This window comes from Parasteatoda tepidariorum, chromosome 5 (genome assembly GCF_982258835.1).
Source record: "Parasteatoda tepidariorum strain Cologne lab strain chromosome 5, Ptep-v5.0, whole genome shotgun sequence".
In the NCBI taxonomy this organism is placed as follows: domain Eukaryota; kingdom Metazoa; phylum Arthropoda; class Arachnida; order Araneae; family Theridiidae; genus Parasteatoda; species Parasteatoda tepidariorum.
The window spans coordinates 73673628-73695403 of record NC_141759.1 but is presented as its reverse complement, the minus strand read 5'-3'; the positions used below and the strand labels follow the sequence as shown (position 1 = coordinate 73695403).

General features: G+C 28.6%; 1 protein-coding gene across 1 annotated transcript in view; it reads right to left on the bottom strand.

The window, feature by feature from the left end:
- LOC107451820 (uncharacterized) overlaps positions 1-21776 on the bottom strand; it is a 326140-nt gene that overhangs the window by 31412 nt on the left and 272952 nt on the right. The window contains exon 5 of the mRNA XM_016068055.5: positions 21562-21732. Coding sequence (XP_015923541.2) covers positions 21562-21732 — 171 coding nt within the window. The remainder of the gene's footprint in view (positions 1-21561; positions 21733-21776) is intronic.

Genomic DNA, 21776 nt, shown 5'->3' with positions numbered 1-21776 from the left:
AATAGCTATAGACAAAATTACAAAACTTAATTTTGTATAAATTTATGGAAAAGACTGATCTAATTTCGAAAATCTCAATAATTTTAACAAATAATGATTTAAAATACTATGCATGCATTGATACAGATTCTAACGGCCATTTAACTCAAACAGTACGTTTACGTAATTAATGCTAGCGAAATATTATCACCAAGCATGCCATTAAAAATCAAACATAGATTATGATTATTATTTTCAAAGTTCAAAATATTTTAGTGAATTTGGATGCAATTACATTTGATTTATGTGGAAAAATTATCACTATTTGACTTATATGCAAATACGTAGACATTTTCACAGACGGCTGGAGCCAAAATGACTCCATCGAACATTATTTACCCGCCACATTTATTTAAACCACCACTAATGTTCTCCCTAAGCAATTCTAGAATGGTGGCCCGATCTGCCTGCCCTTTGAGCCCCCTATAAAAGCGTCTCTTCGCCTTTTTGTTAAAATAGGCCGCCATCCCTTAAAAACACTGCCTTTCTTATTCATATTTCATTTTGAAAAAAATTAACTCACTGTTTAAATAATAATTACACGCTGGTAAAATAATGTGTTTATTGGTTTAATTCTGATTACTATTACAAATATTTATTTTGTTAGGATTATTCTAACTGATTTAATTTTTATAAGTATCTCTCTTTTCGGGGGGGGGGGTATAATATATTTTGTAATGATCTTAAAATTATTTTTTTAATAAATAATTTTCTTCTAGAAAAAAAATGCACCTTTAAATGTTGATTTTGTTATTCTCAGTTTAAATTATAGAAAAAAGCTTTCAAGTTGTTTTTTTAACTAATCGTTTTTTTTTTTGTTTATTTTTTTTTGAAAAAAAATTTATGCACAGAAATTGTCTTTTTACGTGTCTTTAATTATTTTTTAGATACTACAAGTTTTTCTCTTATTTTGATAATGAGTGAGTGTTATTTTTTGAAATGCACACATAAAATAGTACAAGAGGGTAATTTAAAAATTGTTGAGGATCAAATTCAGTTATTACATAAAATTACACAATTTGATAAATTTTCACGGTGTTAAGTGAGTGCCCTTTCAAAACTCAAAGTGCCCTTTTTCTGAGAGCGCTCTGCCTTTTCTTATTCCTAGGGAGAATTCTGCATCACATTTAAATAAAATTAAATAATATATAATTGCACTTTAAATCTAAACAGTAGGGGAGAGTGGGGTCAATTGGAACAGGGCACGATTGTAACAGAGCAAAAATTTCGAGTGTCAGATTCTAGATTTGGTTCCTAGGTGGCGAACAAGGTGTATTTAATAAATCTGCATGTGCATCCCTGCTGGCAACCATTCTTATGTACTTTTGAAAGAGTTACATCACAAAAGATATTTTCACGCTACGTAAGTACTTTTTTTAATATTAGAATATGGTATTGTAACAAAGTAGTTTTGTTTAAATAAATAAAAATTATTAACCGAATATGTAAGTGGACACCTTAATTAACATTTCAATAAAAAAATTAGTTTTGTTAATTAACTAGCATTGTATTTAACAAATGAAGCTGAAATGGTGTCTTGGGGACGATTGTAACAGCTGAAAATAAATAATCTTATGTTTACGAACTATTACTTAGCTCTTTAAGAACCACCAACAGTTTCCTATATCATTTATATTATGTTGCATGTGCATTATTTTATTTGTCACCTTTCACAGCATAAATTAAATTTTTAACCCCTTAAAGTAAAAAGTTTAACCCTTTAGGTCTCTGCTCATTATTATTTTTACTCCTAAAATATCACTACTATTTTGATCAATAAAAAATACATCACAACTATGATAACATGTATAATTCACTATGTTTTAGTTGAGTTTATGAACTGTTACAATTGACCCCGTAAGTGGGGACAATTGTAACAAGTGCACGACTGTCAAAAATTGTTAATAACTAATATAATAACATTTAAAATAAGTTATTTATTTTTTTTTCCAGTAGAGGATAGTCTACTTTACTCGTCTGTCAATTAATATTAATAATATATTGGATTTTTTGTTAGTTAAAAATAGTTAAGTAAAAATTGTTACAATTGACCCCACTCTCCCCTACGCATTTGGTTCATGGAACAACATTTCGAATACTTTAAACTAACATTCTTAAATCTGGTGCCATGCGAACTATAATGTGAACATTTAACACTATAATAATGATACAGACGAATTACGATTGCAATTATGCATAGGTTATGATACATAAAATCTGCCGTCGGTTTCGGTATTTTTGAAGAAAAATGCAGTGCTATAAATTAAAGCAATCAAAATGATGTAATCGCGTAAATCGACAAACATGTTAAATTTGTAATCACGATAAATAAAACATCATATTGTTGGCATTGGTTATAATATCCTCAACTAGTAAATGATTTATTTAATAGTGCAAAGCGTTCGTAATATGACGCAAAAAAACTATGTAATAATAAGAAGCATCTGTAAAATAGTACAAAATGTCTGTATAATAATACAAAGTTTTTTTTCCAATAGTGCAAAGCTTCTGTTTATTAGCTCGTAGTTTAAGAGCACAATAACCGTTAAATAGTAGCGCAAAGTATCTAAATAATGGTTTGAGGTACCTAATTAATAGCGTAAAGTATTATTTTAATGGTGCAAAATAGTTGTTAAATAGGGCGAGGTGCAAATTTAATAGTGCGAATCATATGTAATGAAATGGAAAATATATGCTTTATACGTTTAAGAGTTTTAAAGTAATAAAAATTAAAAATATTATTTGGTGATTTAAAAACTTCATTAGCTTCAAAATATTGAAGATGGTAATACAAGTTGATTAGTTTCAAGCGCTTAAAAATAGGCGCTCATTTTTAAGAATTTGCCAGACGTACATTAAGAAACAAAAGTGTTTTAAGACAGAAAACGTCATATTGCCTATGAAAAAATGGAAAATAAAGGTTAAAAAAAAACTAAAAAAACAAGGGAGTGGAAAGTGAAGAAAAGGTGATAAAAACTATAAAAACCGCAGTGACCAAGATATGCAAATCAGGGCGCAAAATACATTTCCACCCGCTATGGCCAGGTGGCTATGAGTTCAAGTTGTTAAAAAAGAAATCGGCATTCATATGAATGAAACAAGATTCCTGGGCATCGATGAGCTGAAGTGACAAAGGGAAAATGAATTTTTGCATTATTGAAATAGAATTTAAGCCCAAGATTCATTCATACTCAAGCCAAAATTCATATTCATTTAGCAATTATAACCATTTAGCAATGTTTTTTAATATAAAGGTGTCATTTATTTTTATGTTAATTATATTTGGCTATAGTTTCTTTCTTACTTAAAATAAATTGTCAATTTGATTAAAGTAATTGTCAAAGAGAATATGATGCGTACACATAAGCAAATAATTAACCCCTCCTGCATGGCGCTGATTATTATTGCACAATTTTCTTATTATTATTAACTTTTTTTCCAATGCCCACATGGGGAATGACCTTTCGTCAAACAGGCATCAGAAGGGCAGATTTGTTGGCCACTCTTTCAGGAGCACTGTATTAGGTGGGCCAACGTTGCTCCCACAGTAAGGTCAGACAGTACAGAGAGAAAGAAAGAACATCCATGTCTTGCCCGTGATTCGAACCCAGAACCATTCTGATTTAAGGCCAGTTTCCTGACCCCTACAAAGTCGGGTGGGCTTATCATCAAAGGTCAAAGGAAATAACGGGAAAATAAATGTCTTAATAATTTAAAAAAAAAAAAATACTTAACCCATTAGAGTTAAAGAAAATCAGGATATATTATTAACCAAGTTGTTCATTTAAAATGAAGGTAAATTATAGTAGGGAAGTGATATGAATTAAGAATAATGATAAATTTATATATGCAGGGGTCTGTCCAGACATTTTGTGAAAGGTCCGTTTTTCGTGAAATTGTGAAAAAATTACTCACATTCTTTCAATCAGAGTCCGCTTTTATGAATTTGTGCAAATAGGGTCCGGTAATTGCAAAAAACCTTTTCAAGGAGTTTTTAAATTGTAAATCGATACAAGATTATGCTCAGCACTGTAAAATTATAATAAAAAAAAATTAAATTTTCAAAAATAAACAGCAATTGCTGCTTCTAAATTAGAGATGCAACATACAAATATTTGGTATTTAACCTATACTGCTGAAAGCAGAATATTCATTTCGGACGAATAATGGAAGAATCGTCTGCCGAAGACAAAAACGTAATTCGTTCACATCCATCTTTCTTGTTTTCTGCACTGGGAAGGGTTTATTCAATTAACAAAACAATAATGAAGATAAACAAATGTGTGAAAGGTCCGATTAACCCTTTGTATCACCGCGTTACAGATCTGCAACATACACGAAAATTCAATCCTATAATGAGCTAGATTTACCTAAAAAATCGAACCAAATTCAGGTAAAGAAAATATTGCAAACTCGGGGGAACCAAGTTTGGTGCAGCTACAAGAATTGTTCCACGACATAATTGCAGGAAATCCAATTTTTTTACAACAATCCCCTTGATTGTATATTTGACCAAGGAGGGATTGAAAAATGTGGTGTGAGACTTTGTTACCATAAAAACAACAATTTCAAAATTTTTCACATGAAGTTTTAAATATATTGGAATTTTTGTGCTATTTTTCACGATATTGGAGATGTTCAACAAATGCTTTTTATCAATAAATTTTTAATTTCAAGGTCTTAATTTTTTCATTATTTTTTACACGCTTAATATGATGTATTCTAACATCCGCGTAAATATTTCATCAATCAGAGTTGTTGAGTTACAAAGGGTTAAAAGAAAAATCATTTTGTGAAGGGTCCGTTAACGGACCCAAATTTCTTCTAAACAGACCCCTGATATGTATTTCGAATTTAATACACATTTAAAAATAGCAACAAGAGAGATCGATTTTGAAAAAAAGTGCTTAGAGAAGAAACCTTACTGGATTGAAACAAACCCGGGAGAAGAAAAAAAAAAGTACAATAAACGAGGTGACTGACAAATTTCTATTTTTAAATGTGTCCCAATGCCACGATGAGCGTCATTGCTTCGAAGTCAGAGCCAAGAAACCTCAAAACGAATTGTTTCGCTTGTAATTTTAGAATAGCACAACATAAACACACAGTTACTTGAATAATGAGACCGTTTTTAAATGAAAATATTTATTTTGTTTGCTGTAGATCGTAATGAACTTCGTCTTTATAAACACGGGATACGAAGTTGTAAATTAAACTACTTTTTTTTATGAGTTATAAATTTCATAAACATTACGAGAGAGAAAAAAAAAAGCAGGCGTATAAAAGAAAAAAGCATTTCCAATCGTTTTCTTTAACACGTAAAAACTGGATCTGTACTGGATGCTTAAATTTCGCGAAAATTTCTTTGTTTTTGACAAATCATTTCCTGGTATTATGCTCCGAGCAAAAATTTATTCAAAGTGACGAATCGTCATTCCTTGAGGGAACTAATTTCGTCACAATTGAAGAAATATTTCGTCATAAAAACTTGTGGTGCCTATTATATCTCACTTATCTAATAGACACTTTATCGTGGGCAAAATATATATGGATTCGCCATAAAACACAAGGACAGATAGAACAGATAGATTAATTACACACATGCCCAGAGCGGGATTAGAACCCGAGATCTTCCCCTGGCACGAAGCCAATTCCTTGACCACCATACAGTCTAGCGGCTAGTTTGGTCACTTCATTTTCGATTGTTTAGTCTCCGTTCAAGTTTCTTCGTTATATTTAACAATCTCTTACTATGCATTGCGACGAGGTTCCAAGTTGAGGAAACATTTTCGTCATGTATTTGAGAGTTCGCGTCACAAATCACGTGATTTCGTGACGAAATGATAAGGGGAAACTTCATCTCCATACATAAAAATGTAACTGAAATACTAAATATCATATTACATTATAATGCAACTGAATTTTTTTTCAATAAATTATAAATGTAATATGACGTCACATACTTAAAGAATTTTATAACTCAATTACGTAACATATGAATAAATACTGACTTTTTAGCATTCCCATGTATAAGTATTTCAATAAATAAATATATATATAATATTTAGAAATATCTCACATTCCCGCTATTTCTTTAATTAGTACAACTTTTTTTTGATTAAAAAAAATAATGCAATTAAACCTTAGTAAAATAAAATAATTTAAAACATAATAAAGTTTAAATGTGCTTTGATTTAAAAAAAATTCACGAATTACAAAAAAAATATTAACAAATAAGGGGAAACTTCATCTCCAAACATAAAAATGTAACTGAAATACTAAATATCATATTACATTATAATGTAACTGAATTTTTTTTCCAATAAATTCTAAATGTAATATGACGTCACATACATAAAGAATTTTATAACTCAATTACGTAACATTTGAATAAATACTGACTTTTTAGCATTCCCATGTATGTAAGTATTTCAATAAAAAAAAATTTTAGGAATAATTTTTACATTCCCGCTATTTCTTTCATTAGTACAACTTCTTTTTTATTAAAAAAAATAATGCAATTGATGCAATTACATCTTAGTAAAATATAATAATTTAAAACAAAATTAAGTTTAAATGTTCTTTGATTTAAAAAAAAAAATTCACGAAGTACAAAACAAATACTAACAAATAAGGGAAACATCTTATCCCATCACCTCCGATAAAAAAAATGAAGCTTTTGAGAAACAGAATATTAAATTAAAAAAGGAAAATTGTATTAGGTTATTTAACATTTAAGCAAGATATTTGGCGAAAATTAATTATTCAAAAAACTTATTTTACTTGTTTTTTTATAAGCAATAAACAGAAAGAAATAAAATAAATAAGTGCAGCAAATGAAAAAGTATGATATATTATCTTAAAAGAAACTACTTTTTTCCCCATGGGAAAGAAAAATATGATATATATAAATTTAAAAAAATATTTCGAGAAACTCTACTTAATGATTGAATTTCATATAAATAATAATTCATTTGGGAAACAGGAAAATGTTATTTCACTATTTCTAAAACTGAATTCTCATTTTTGTATGGAAATACGTACATTATTATTATTTTTTTTAAATTCTTTACATTCCCTGAGAGTGACTTCTTTTTAGCGTTTTATTAGATTAAATATCAAATAGATGAATAATGAAGAAAAGAGGTTTATTTTTGTGAGAAAAATACAATTATTAGTAGACTTTTTATAAAGTAAAAAATTCCGTCGATAAAAAATATTTTAGTAATTAGGAATTGAATTTAACGGGCAGCGATGAATAAAATATTTTCATGATTTATAGAGAAAATGCTTTTAATTTGTATGCTTTTAATGAGTTAGTTTTAAAAATATATATGAAAAAAGTCTTTTTTTCGATACTAGGTTCAATTAACATATTATATATTTTTCCATAAAAGTGTATAGAATTATCGAATTTTACTATCAGAGATTTAAAAAGAGTAATTTTTCATGAATGGGGTTAAATATAATATTTTCGAGATTTGTAGAGAAAAAGGTATATTTTAATAGTTGTTTAGTCAAAGTATCATAAGACTTTTTAAAAAAAAAATATATTTACTATTTTATACTAATATATCAAATTTATTAAAAAATATCAAATTAAATGAAGTTATTTTTTTCTTTCTTTTTTAAGAATTTTGGGTCATTTTCAAATTTTAAAGTCCCATGACTTTAAATAGAAATAAAATTCTAAATAAAAATTTTAAACATTCAAATTAATTTTACTATAAATTTTTAGTATATTTTTACATAGAAAATAGTATTTTAATACGCCCGTGAAATACAGTTTCAATACGTCAAATAGAACCAAATTGCTATATCCTAGCCGTCCTTGCCTCTTAATTTTACTGCGATTAAGCCGATTGCTAATTGAAAATAATTTCAATTTATCTAGTTGTAAAAACTGTGCTATATGTAACATACAGCACAGTCTATCTAATACACAGTTTTAAAATTTATTTTAAGTAAAAATCAAACATTTTAATGTTGTCTCAGCATTTTTTATCACTTATTTACGATAATTATTGTATTAAATTATTTCTCTTGAGTTGGCAAAAATGGGTCTTATCTGAGTGAACTATTTTTAGATAGGGTTGCTATTTTAAAAATGGTCTTCATGTTTGCTGTATTTCGAGAGAATAAAGCTTTAACAAAGTAAGGGTGTTTTATTAAAGTGCTTCTCTGTTAATAGCTCAATTGTTTCAAATTTATTGTTTAATTTTTAGTTTTTTATTTGCAAAGATCTTAATTACGTTTATCAGTTTTAAATAATAATTTTACTAAGCAATTCTGCTTTTCAATTAAAACAGTCCAAGTAAATTGACTTGCAGTTTCTTTTTTACCCTATCTTACTCTTCCATTCTGTTAACCTTGCTTATGGTAGTTAATTGTAAATGTAGATTATTTTAAATGAAAAATTAGCTTGATCAACTTTTGTTTTGCAATTGTATTACTGCTCATCTTTCTGATTGAATTTAAACTATGAAAGTACGAAATAAATTAAGAAAAAAAAATGCTGTTTCATGTTTTTTTTTTTGAAGCCCAAAATTAGATAGTAATATACGAAATATTTTTTTTTCATTTTAATTCATTTACTTTAAATTTAGTATATCATTACATATTTTATTTAATTTTATAACTGTTGTTGAACAGCCGACCACCCAATTTTGATTTACGACTGCCAGTGTTCAACTCAGTAACCTTGTAGTTTTGAACCTAATCCAGAAGACAAGTCATGGATCAAGGATTGAGAGAAATTTGCCTTCTTGACGGAACTGATCAGCATTTGCGTTTTATGGGGAGAAAAGTTACGACAACCTCTTACGGTTAGCCAGAAGGCAAGGAGACTCTAACCCATGATCTTTCTACCCCTGAGGATGCTTTACGTCAGCACTTCGTATCGACCAGCCCTCGCTGTGGTTCGAACCCGGATCACCTCATTGGGAGGATCTTCATTACATATTATGCTTATTAAAAGAATGTAGGTACATATCAGAAGTTTTACGAATTTGCAATGCAAGAGCATTAGAGTTCTACTAGTAGTGGTATACATGGTTACGTTACGTTTAACTCAGCTAATTTTTTTCACTAGTGGCTTTAGAGTATAGAAACCATAAATTTCAATACAACTTTTTATAACCAGTATTATATTTGGATCATCACTAAAGATTAATGGCTTTAGAGTGTAGAAACAATCCACAAAAACCATAAACTTCAATACAACTTGTTTATATCCAGGTATATATTAGGATCATCACTAAAGATCATACTATCACATCTCTAATGGTTTTAGAGTGTAGAAACAATCAACAAAAGCCATAAATTTCAATACAACTTGTTTATATCCAGTATTATATTTGGATCACCAGAAAAGATAAATACTGTCACATCTCTAATGGTTTTAGAGTGTAGAAACAATCAACAAAAACCATAAATTTCAATACAACTTTTTATAACCAGTATTATATTTGGATCATCACTAAACATAAATACTTACACGTCACTAATGGCTTTAGAGTGTAGAAACAATCCACAAAAACCATAAATTTCAATACAACTTGTTTACATCCAGTATTATATTTGGATCACCAGAAAAGATAAATACTGTCACATCTCTAATGGCTTTAGAGTGTAGAAACAATCCACAAAAACCATAAATTTCAATACAACTTGTTTACATCCAGTATTATATTTCGATCACCAGAAAAGATAAATACTGTCACATCTCTAATGGTTTTAGAGTGTAGAAACAATCAACAAAAACCATAAATTTCAATACAACTTTTTATAACCAGTATTATATTTGGATCATCACTAAACATAAATACTTACACGTCACTAATGGCTTTAGAGTGTAGAAACAATCCACAAAAACCATAAATTTCAATACAACTTGTTTACATCCAGTATTATATTTGGATCACCAGAAAAGATAAATACTGTCACATCTCTAATGGTTTTAGAGTGTAGAAACAATCAACAAAAGCCATAAATTTCAATACAACTTGTTTATATCCAGTATTATATTTGGATCACCAGAAAAGATAAATACTGTCACATCTCTAATGGTTTTAGAGTGTAGAAACAATCAACAAAAACCATAAATTTCAATACAACTTTTTATAACCAGTATTATATTTGGATCATCACTAAACATAAATACTTACACGTCACTAATGGCTTTAGAGTGTAGAAACAATCCACAAAAACCATAAATTTCAATACAACTTGTTTACATCCAGTATTATATTTGGATCACCAGAAAAGATAAATACTGTCACATCTCTAATGGTTTTAGAGTGTAGAAACAATCAACAAAAGCCATAAATTTCAATACAACTTGTTTATATCCAGTATTATATTTGGATCACCAGAAAAGATAAATACTGTCACATCTCTAATGGTTTTAGAGTGTAGAAACAATCAACAAAAACCATAAATTTCAATACAACTTTTTATAACCAGTATTATATTTGGATCATCACTAAACATAAATATTTACACGTCACTAATGGCTTTAGAGTGTAGAAACAATCCACAAAAACCAAAAACTTCAATACAACTTGTTTATATCCAGGTATATATTAGGATCATCACTAAAGATCATACTGTCACATCTCTAATGGTTTTAGAGTGTAGAAACAATCAACAAAAACCATAAATTTCAATACAACTTTTTATAACCAGTATTATATTTGGATCATCACTAAACATAAATACTTACACGTCACTAATGGCTTTAGAATGTAGAAACAATCCACAAAAACCAAAAACTTCAATACAACTTGTTTATATCCAGGTATATATTAGGATCATCACTAAAGATCATACTGTCACATCTCTAATGGTTTTAGAGTGTAGAAACAATCAACAAAAGCCATAAATTTCAATACAACTTGTTTATATCCAGTATTATATTTGGATCACCAGAAAAGATAAATACTGTCACATCTCTAATGGTTTTAGAGTGTAGAAACAATCAACAAAAACCATAAATTTTAATACAACTTGTTTATATTCAGTATTATATTTGGATCATCACTAAAGATACATACTTCCACGTCACTAATGGCTTTAGAGTGTAGAAACAATCAACAAAAACCTTAAATTTCAATACAACTTTTTATAGCCAGTATTTTATTTGGATCATCACTAGAGATAAATATTTCCACGTCACTAATAGCTTTAGAGTGAAGAAACAATCAACAAAAACCATAAATTTTAATACAACTTGTTTATATCTAGTATTATATTTGGATAATCACTAAAGATAAATACTTCCACGTCACTAATAGCTTCAGAGTGTTAAAAAAAAATGAACAAAAACCATTTATTTTCATCTATTTGATATATAGTTTTATAGTGCGAAGGAAGCAAAAATATATAGTTTAAATTTAAAACTGAATTTAATTATCGGATAAATTAAATTATAAATCTCACTATATTTTGCAGAAAATATCAAAACCTATTACTGTAAAAGAACAATAGAGAAAAAACAGTTGCGCTTTTTGTGTAAAGATAAACTGAATACAGTCAAAAGTCAATTTAATAACAAAGAATGGAATAAAAACAAACAAGAAACTAGGAAATTGACACTGCTTCTAGAAAGGTTTTAAGATAAATTTCAGAATTTTCCTAGAATTTTAATACAACCTCGGTAACCAATTTCTCTTAAAAGCACACAGATTTAAGTTTTAGCATCTTTGCTTAAGATTGTATTTTGTTATTCTACGAAAAATGGTTTTTGATGTAGTAATTTCACGTGAAATTCTCGAAGCCCCGCAGTGTTATTCTTCTCACATAACTTTAATCGAATTTCGTTGCTGCCGTTCTTTTTGCGTCCGTTAACTCTAGGACGTTAATATTCTTTTTTTTTTTCCTGCCCTAGTTTTGAGTTATAAAAGGCGCGCTATTACTCGTTAAAGGTTGGAAGGTGAAGTTTGGAAAATAGAAAAATGTTTTTTACTTTTTTTTAGTTACCCTTGGGGTAATCTTATTTGTGCTTTACCAACATTCTTGTCTGAAGCAAAGTGAAGTTGATTGGAATAACCAGAGGTTGCATAAGAATAATGTTTTAGGGGTATAAATTACTTTTATAGTTGTTTTCAATTTGTTTAATGACAATTTAAGGTAGAAAAAGCAAACATGAATACTATAGCAAAATTTTTTGAAGATTAATTGGTGCAAAAAGTATAAAAATCATTTTGCTATAATATTATAGAAATAAAAAATGGAATATTAAATAGTTAATATAAATAGTAAATAAAATCAACATTATGGTCCTAGTAATTAATAAAATCAAATAAAAATTTCATTACTTAAAATTTTTTTTTATTGGCTAAAGAAATTGTATTTGAGAATCAGTATGCATTACTTCAATGCAGCAAAATCTTAGCAAATTCGGGAGTTTATTTTTCCTATAAAAGTTTCATTTTCAAAATTCTTTTTTATTGCTCAAGAAATTGTATTTTAAAATTCGTTTTTATTGCTCAAGAAATTGTATTTTAAAATTCTTTTTTATTGCTCAAGAAATTTTCTTTGAGAATTAGTATGCAGCAAAATCTTAGCAAACTTCAATGCAGCAAAATCTTAGCAAACTGGGGAGTTTATTTTTCATATAAAAAGTTTTAATTTTAAAATTCTTTTTTAAAGCTCAAGAAATTTTATGTGAGAATTAGTATGTATTACTTCAGCAAAATCTTATCAAATTCAGGATTTTATTTTTCTTAGAAAATGTTTCATTTTTATTACTCAAGAATTTTTATTTGAAAATTAGTATGCATTAGGTTCATGCAGCAATATCTTAGAAAAATCGGGAGTTTATTTTTCATGTAAAAAGTTTCATTGTCAAAATACTTTTTTATTGCTCAAGAAATTTTTTCTGACAATTAGTATGCATTACTTCAATGCAGCAAAATCCTTTTCATATAAAAATTAATTTTATTTAGTTTATTTTTATTAAGTTCATTTTTAAGTTTATTTTTATTAAGCTTATTTTTAAGTTTATTTTTCATATAAAAAGTTTCATTTTTAAAATTCTTTTTAAAAGCTCAAGAAATTTTATTTCAGAATTAGTATGTATTACTTCGGCAAAATCTTAGCAAATTCTGTATTTTATTTTTCTTATAAAATGTTTCATTTTTAAAATTCTTTTTTATTACTCAAGATTTTTTATTTGAAAATTAGTATGCATTAGGTTCATGCAGTATCTTAGAAAAATCGGGAGTTTGTTTTTCTTTCAAAAGGCTCATTTTTAAAATTCTTTTTTATTGCTCAAGAAATTTTTTCTGACAATTAGTATGCATTACTTCAATGAAGCAAAATCTTAGCAAACTCGGGAGTTTATTTTTCATGTAAAAAGTTTCATTTTCAAAATACTTTTTTATTGCTCAAGATATTTCATTTGAGAATTAGTATGCATTGCTTCATAGCAACAAAATCTTAGCAAATTCAGGAATTTATTTTTCTTGTAATAAGTTTCATTTTTAAAATTCTTTTCTTAATTTTCAAGAAATATTATTTGTGATTAAGTGTGCATTACTTCAATGCAGCAAAATTCAAGCAAACTTGGGAGTACATTTTTTACATAAAAAGTATCATTTTTAAAATTCTTTCTTATAGCTCAAAAAATTTATTTGAGAATTAGTATGCATTACTTCAGCAAACTCTTGGCAAAATCAGGAGTTCATTTTTCTTACAATAGGTTTCCTTTTTAAAATTCTTTTTTAGATTTCAAGAAATTGTATTTGAGATGTGAGCCTCACTTTCATGCAGCAAAATCTTGGCAAACTCCTAATTTAACTCTCATTTATTATAAATTATAGAAGTCATTAACATCGCATGAAGAGCAATCCAAACTATCTTAACGTATAAATTTTTCAAACACCATTCCAGAGAAGGACATAATTCTTATTACATCCTAAGTTAAAGTAGTAATTTATTAAATTAGAAGTATAAATCCGCCATTGTTAGCTTATTTGAGTCTGTGACTTTTCTCCGAAATAATGTTCAGCATTAAAAGTCCCGGGCATTGAAACTTTAATTCAATCCTAGCATAAAGTGGCACTGCATACAATAGAAAGAAGTCCTGTTTACTTTTAGCCATCAATCACATGCAGCCTAATTCGTAGGTCATCACCTCTTCCCTTCAAATCATCCGACCTCTTAGAGCGGAAGTAAAGAATTTAATCCCAAGAGTAAGTTCTCTTCTAATAAGCTACCATCATTTTTCGTTTATTCTTTTTATTTTCGTTGGTATTATTTGATAGAAAATATTCTTCCATTTTATTAACTCGCCGCAGAATAGGATTTTTTAAATGATGTCGCCACACTGATGAAATTATCGCCAACTGTCTTGAAATAATTTCGCTCTAAATGATGTTATTGTTTTTCCTAATTGGTTTAACAAAAACTGTAGAAAACTTTTTATCAAATATAATAGGAAACAGTTGATTCAATCAAATTATTTTAGGTAACTTATATGAATTAAATTGTTCTAAAATTTAATTGGAAAATATTTTGCAGGATATTATTGTTTTCACAATTTATTTGTTAAAAAACTGTTGAAGATTCTTCATCAAATTTAATAGGATACAATTTGTTCAATCTGATTATTTTAGATTTTAGCAATTTAAATTTAATTGGAAATTATTTTGCACTCAATTATTTATTTTTCTATAATTAGTTTTGAAAAAAAGTCTCTTTAACTGTTTACATTAATTTAATAGGAAACAATTAATTCAACCGAAGTATTTTAGGTTTTGGTTACTTACACGAATTAAATTGTTTTAAAATTTAATTGGCAAATATTTCGCATGATATTATTGTTTTTAGAATTTATTTATTAAAAAACTGTTGAAGACTTTTCATCAGATTTAATAGGAAACAATTTATTCAATCGGATTATTTTAGATTTTAGTAACTTATATAAATTTAATTGGAAATTATTTTGCCCTCAATCATTTATTTTTTTCCACAATTAGTTTTGATAAAAGTCTTTAACTGTTTTTATTAATTTAATAGGAAGCAATTGATTCAATCGAATTATTTTCGATTTTGGTAACTTTTACGACTTAAATTGTTTTAAAATTTAATAGGAAAAAATTTTGCACTCAATTATATTATTGTTTTCGCAATTAATTTATTAAAAACTGAAGAAGACTCTCCATCATATTTCATAGAAAACAATTTATTCAATCGAATAATTTTAAATTTTGGCAACTTATATAAATTTACTTAGAAATAATTTGCATTTAATGATATCATTGTTTTCGTAATTAGTTTAATAAAAACTGTTGAAGACTTTTTATCAAATTTAATAGGAAACAATTAATTCTTTTGAGTTGCTTTAGATTTCGGAAGTTTATATGAATTAAATTGTTTTAAAATTTAATTGGAAATTATGTTCGATATGATATTGTTGATAATGATATTATTGTTTTCAATGATATTCTTGTTCCCAACGATATAATTGTTTTCACATGATGACAATGATACTAATGATCAGTTTAATAAAAATAAAAAGCTGTTGACTTTTTATTATGTTTAATAGGAAATAATTAATCCAATATTTAGGATTTTGGTTTTAGCTAATTTATATAAATTGAATTGTTTTAAAATTTAATTGGAAATTTTTTCGCATTCAATGATTTTGTCGTTTTATTAGTTTAACAAAAAGCTTCTTGGACTTTTTATCATGTTTATTAGAAAACAATTAATTTAATCGAGTTATTTTGAATTTTTTAGCAATTTATATAAGTTTAATAGTTTTCAAATATTTTAAAAATTCTAAATAAAAAAAAATAGTATTTAATTTGGTTTAGAAAACGCCAACTTTCTTAAGCTCAAAAGTTCAGAGTGTACCTTAAACATTGAATTTGAAAAAAAGAAAAATATTTTATGGCGCCTTATACTGATTTAGTACTGAACTCTCTGTACTAAATTTTGCAAAAGTTAGAACAATCTATCTTCAATAAAATACCCTCTATTAGACAAACATCTTTCAAACCATCTTCAATTAGATATTTATTACAATTGTTTTAAAATGAATTCCTAATAGCTTTTAAAATTTTCATATAACATTTCCTTCCGGAAGTAATTTCACAGTAGATTATCAGTACTTCCAAATAACAATGACTTAATCTGGACAGATCGCCAGCACCATCTGAGCTTTTCGCAATTGCTTTGTATCTTCACGCCAGTTTTGGTCTATTCAGTGTAGATGCCGTATAATTCAGCATCGCCAACTTCACTGCCAAATCGATAGAATCCCATGCTCGATGGCGACACAATGGGGTTTTAGCAATAGAAAGCGTTTATGTACGGTCTGTCCATCATAGGAAAGGCGGATTGTAGAGTGCATGTATTCCATCCAGTATGGTGGAGGTAAAAGGGGTAGTTAATGACCCTCAACTAATTGCTAGCAATGCTGTAAATCCGGAGATAAGGGGGTAGGTATTTATTAGCTTTTGAAAGGGATTTTCGGTTACGTAAAGGGGGGTGCCTACTTCCTTTTCTAACGAATTGGGGAATTGATGGGATGAGTGTTTGGTGTATTGTCTTTGTTGTTGATGGCCCTGTTAGCAGTTAGATATTGGCGCGATAAATATGTATATTGTATCTGTTCATTCTTTTACGGATGCTTTAGTCGAATTGATTATATTAGGTGTGAGTTCAACGAATTGAATTTATTTAAGAAAGGAAGAGTGAAGTTTTTTCTTTCTTTCTTTTAAAGGAAGTGGAAGGTATACGAGTCGATATTTTGAAAATGTTATTCAATTGTGATCAAATAATAAGAAATTAAGGTATCTCATAGAAGCATCTCGGAATGTAGCGTGTTGTCTTATTGGCATCCCATGCAATTGTCAATAGTTCATTTATGTTCTAGTGTAACATTATGTTATCTAGCGTGGCTCTGGGTCAACAATGCAATTAAACTTGGAGCATAAAATATTTCCCATCTTAGGTTAAATCTGCATAAGAAGGAAATAAGAACACAAACATATTTTATTACGCTTAGTAAAAACTAAACATTAAAAACTAACAAGGAGAAAAAAAATGGTAAGCGAACCTTTTTAAAGAATCCAATCCAACTTAATCATTAATAATAATCATAATTCTGTCATAATACTCTAATTTATTCCATTCGTTAAGCAGATTTTTGTTTATAACACATTTTTGTGTACTGAATACACAAGCCTCAACGAACAAAGTTATTTTTTTTAAATCAAAATTAACTTGAAATTTTCAAAGAAACTATTACTTAACAGGAAAACATTAAGTGCTTATTAATTAAAGGAAAAAAATATTTGTGCTTAAAAAGAAAAATCAAGAAACTTTCAAAGAAAATATTACTTAACAGGAAAACATTATAATTGAAGAAAATAGATTTGTGCTTAAATCAAAAAGAAAAATCTAGAAATTTTCAAAGAAAATATTACTTAACAGGAAAATATTAATGTAGATTAATTAAAGAAAAAAAAAGATTAGTGTTTAAATCAAAAGGAAAAATAAAATTATCAAATTTAAAGCAACACCAAAATATGGAAGAGTAAAAATGAGTTAAAATATAATAAAATGTTTGACAGAAACATTCCCCATTCTATTCTGTTTTAAGAACTACTTTTTTCAAATTATTACTATTTAAAATCTCATAATAAAACAACGTTTTAAATTTTGTAAAATACATTAAAAAAAATTTTGCGGGAGACATTTTTAACAGCTTATTCATTCTAACAGTTTTATCCATTTTTAACAGCTTATCCACTCGGATCGTTTCTACGTAGCTGTGTCCAATGCAGGTATTTTTCTTTTACACACGAAAAAAAATTGTTTTTAAAACATTTTTAACCTCTTCTTTTACATTTTGCAACGTAAATTTATGCAACTTTCCAAACTGCCTCACAGCTTGCCCCCATGGAACAAATCAAAAACGATTTTTCTACGTCCCGTCGGGGCTTACGTTTCACGTCCTTCAGTAACTTTCGAGCAGAACACGCCTTTAAAATAAAAAAAATATATATATTATGCGTTTAGGAACATAGAAGCTGTTGGTAAAGTAAAACCAAGACAGTGTAGAAAATTGCCAGCCTTTATGTTTCGCACTTACTAAAAAATATATTGCCAAAAGTGTCGCCGCAGAATGTCTTGAATCATTAAGTACCTTCAAAGATATGAAATTGGACGTGAAAATTATTTCGGTTTTTTTTTTGTTCAGTTCTTTGGCGAAGATTTATTTTTCTTTGGCTAAACCCTCTGGCGTTATGCTTATATTTCCCCTTCGTATTTTCTTTTCTCCTTCTAATGAATATTGCATTAACTTAGTGAGTTGGTAATATTTTCATTGGATGGTCATGATTGAACTGATGCGATGGGGAAAATTGGCTGTGATTTAGGATTAAGATAATGTAGGTTTTGTTTGTGATAAATTGTCAATTTATATTTTAATTAAATAACACTGGTGTTAATATTTTGATTGCGTACTTTCAATTTCCAGTAACTTTTAAATTTCAATTACATTATAAAACAATTCAATAAATCTGATCCGTTCCTATAAGGAGTTAAAAATATTTTTTTTACTAATTTAAAAACGTATGCAGGGGTCTGTCCAGACATTTTGTGAAAGGTCCGGTTTTTGTCAAGTTGTGAAAAAATTACTCACATACTTTCAATCAGGGTCCTGCTTTCATGAATTTGTGCAAATAGGGTCCGGTTATTGCAAAAATCTTTTTCAAGGAGTTTTTAAATTGTAAATAGATACAAGATTATGCTCAGCACTGTAAAATTTTAATAAAAAAATTTAAATTTTCAAAAATAAACAGCAATTGTTTCTTCTAAATTAGAGATGCAACATACAAATAGTTGGTATTTAGCCTATACTGCTGAAAGCAGAATATTCATTTCGGACGAATAATGGAAGAAACGTCTGCGAAGACAAAACTTAATTCGTTTACATCCATTTTTCTTGTTTTCTGCCCTGGGAAGGGTTTATTCAATTAACAAAACAATAAGGAAGATAAACAAATTTGTGAAGGGTCCGATTAAAAGAAAAATCATTTTGTGAAGGGTCCGTTTTTAAATTAAAATATTTTGTGAAGGGTCCGTTACAATACAGTCAATAATTGTTAATAGCTAATTTAATTATGTAATTTGTAACGCATATGTAAATTTTTTCGATTGCATACTTTCAATTTCCAGTAACTTTTCGATTTCAATCACATCATTAAAACAATTCATGAAATCTGATCAGTCCCGAAGGATTTAAAAATATTTTTTTTATTAATTTAAAACTGTATTTTACAATACAATCAATATTAATTCATAGCTAATGAATTGAAAAAAATCATTGATTAAAAGTTGAACAAAATTAAAAAGCAGATTTCATATTTTACTAAATTACAAAAAATTTCGCTAAATTGCAATAGTGAAAACTTAATTCGTTAACAAGATACTTATAATACATGCGTGTAAAAAATGCAAGAAATTCGAAGTTAAACAGGCTAAGAATATTATATAACCACCAACATTATCAGTCTTTTACACGTCGACTTAGCTCCATTAACTACAATAATTCATAATCGCGCGATAATTACCGAAAGGAATGCGTCATTCTTCAGTAATTATTCAGGGAGATAATGACGCTTTATTATCCCAAACACCGATGGTGGCTCCCTAATTCTTTAGATGTTAAAAGGGAAATCCATTTTCATTAGTAGAGAGAGAGAGCTAAATGATTCTTTCACTTGAAATCCCTTCTTTAACAGATGGGATGAATTATTAAGACAACAGCTTCTTTGAAAAGAAATCAACAAAATAAGAGTCAAACAATAAAAATGCTGGTGATTGTAGAATAGAGTGCGTTTAATAAGTTCTCATTAATGAAGTTGAATGATCTGAGAATTATTAAAATGTGGAATTAATTAAAAATAGAGCATTAATGACTTGCATTAAAAACATCGACATATTCAACCGTTGCCAAACCTCGTTATCTAGTAGTCAGGATTCAATCTTTAACTGCAACGTTTCACCGTGAAGTTGCAACCAGCTGATAAGATGCAAGTTAGAAGGTAGAGTATCAGCTCAGACATTGACCTCATTGTTCTTGTGAATCTTTTGTCTAACATTGAAGAGAATTTCAAACAAAAATCTGTCTTAGTGGTTCTGTTAACTAATTCCAATTCCTCAATTTCGGATTCATTTGAGAAATTGTATGTTAAAAACTAGGCCAAAAATTCTTGAAAATCGACGAATAAGGGTTACAAAAATTTTCGTAATTTAGAGATATCCCGCACCGTTCTTGAAGTCGAATAATGTGATAAACAACGAGGTCGATGACATTGTATTATAGACATCGAGGTCGATGACAACAATGACATTGATGTCTGTTCTGGCACTCAATTTTCTTACACCAACGGGAAAGATGTTTCATATAGTACGCATTTACTTGCACTTGCAGAGCACTTTAGTGCATATATGTGCCGCCATGCCGTCGATTGCTTATAAGATTAGAAGAATAATTGATTTTACGTTATGTTAAGGCTGGAAATAATCGAGATGCATGTATCATTCGATGAAAACAAACGACGTGATAGATAATTTTCGTAAAAAAGTTCCACTCTCTACACTAGAGCTACATAAAGGTTTTGTAATTAAACCAAACGCTTGGCGAATTCGAACACAAATTAAAATCTTCTTCGATTGCGTGACAATTCGGTGTAGATTATGTTCTTCAAAAAAAAAAATTCTTTCTTGATCTGTCTGATGCCCTATTTTCACAGATTTTAATTTTAAGTATTAGAAAGAATTAGACGATACCGAAAGAACTGAACTTGCAACAATGGGAAGTCAAATAACCGAAGAATGAACCACACAAACAAAGTAGTAAAAGCAGCCGATGTAAATAGGAAAGCAAGATCGAAACTTTCGGATGAGTTTGATGACGGCCTTCATCCAGCAATAGATTGATAATACTTGAAGACCCTTTTTCCAGCAATAGATTGAATAGTTTAAGAAAGCCTTTATCCAGCAATGGATTGATAACAGTTGAAGAAGGCTTTAATCCAGCAATGGATTAATAATAGTTGAAGAAGATGCACCGCATTATCGAAGATGCACCCCGATACTATAGTTGGAGATGATAAATTTCGATTGTTTTTTTCAGAAACATCATGAACATTCATTTAAATTTTTTTTCCTCCGTTAGGAGTGAATTTAATAACTTTTTTTAAAGGAATGATAACATAACAACATGAACACGTTGTTAGAGACACGAGATACATGAGAACACGTTGTTAGAGACACGAGATACACGAGAACACGTTGTTAGAGGCACGAGATACAGGAGAACACGTTGTTAGAGGCACGAGATACACGAGAACACGTTGTTAGAGACACGAGATACATGAGAACACGTTGTTAGAGACACGAGATATATGATGAAAAGTAGCTGAAAATAACTGGAGTGAAGAAATCTGAGTTTTATTTTCTGTAACATAATTCATAAGCAACAACAGAATAGTAACTTACTTCTACTTTCTGATCCTAGAACATCGGCACAGGCTTGAAACCTGAGCAGTAAATGAGAATCGTCTGTGCAGGAATCTACAGTAGACGCCGGGTAGGCACATTCTCCGTGTCCTCTGCTGTAGCTGAAGACGTATGTGCCTTTGAAAGGACAGGGCACAGCCGGTGTGTTAACTGTCAGGAAAAGAAAACATAACAGGGTAATTAAAAAATTAAGT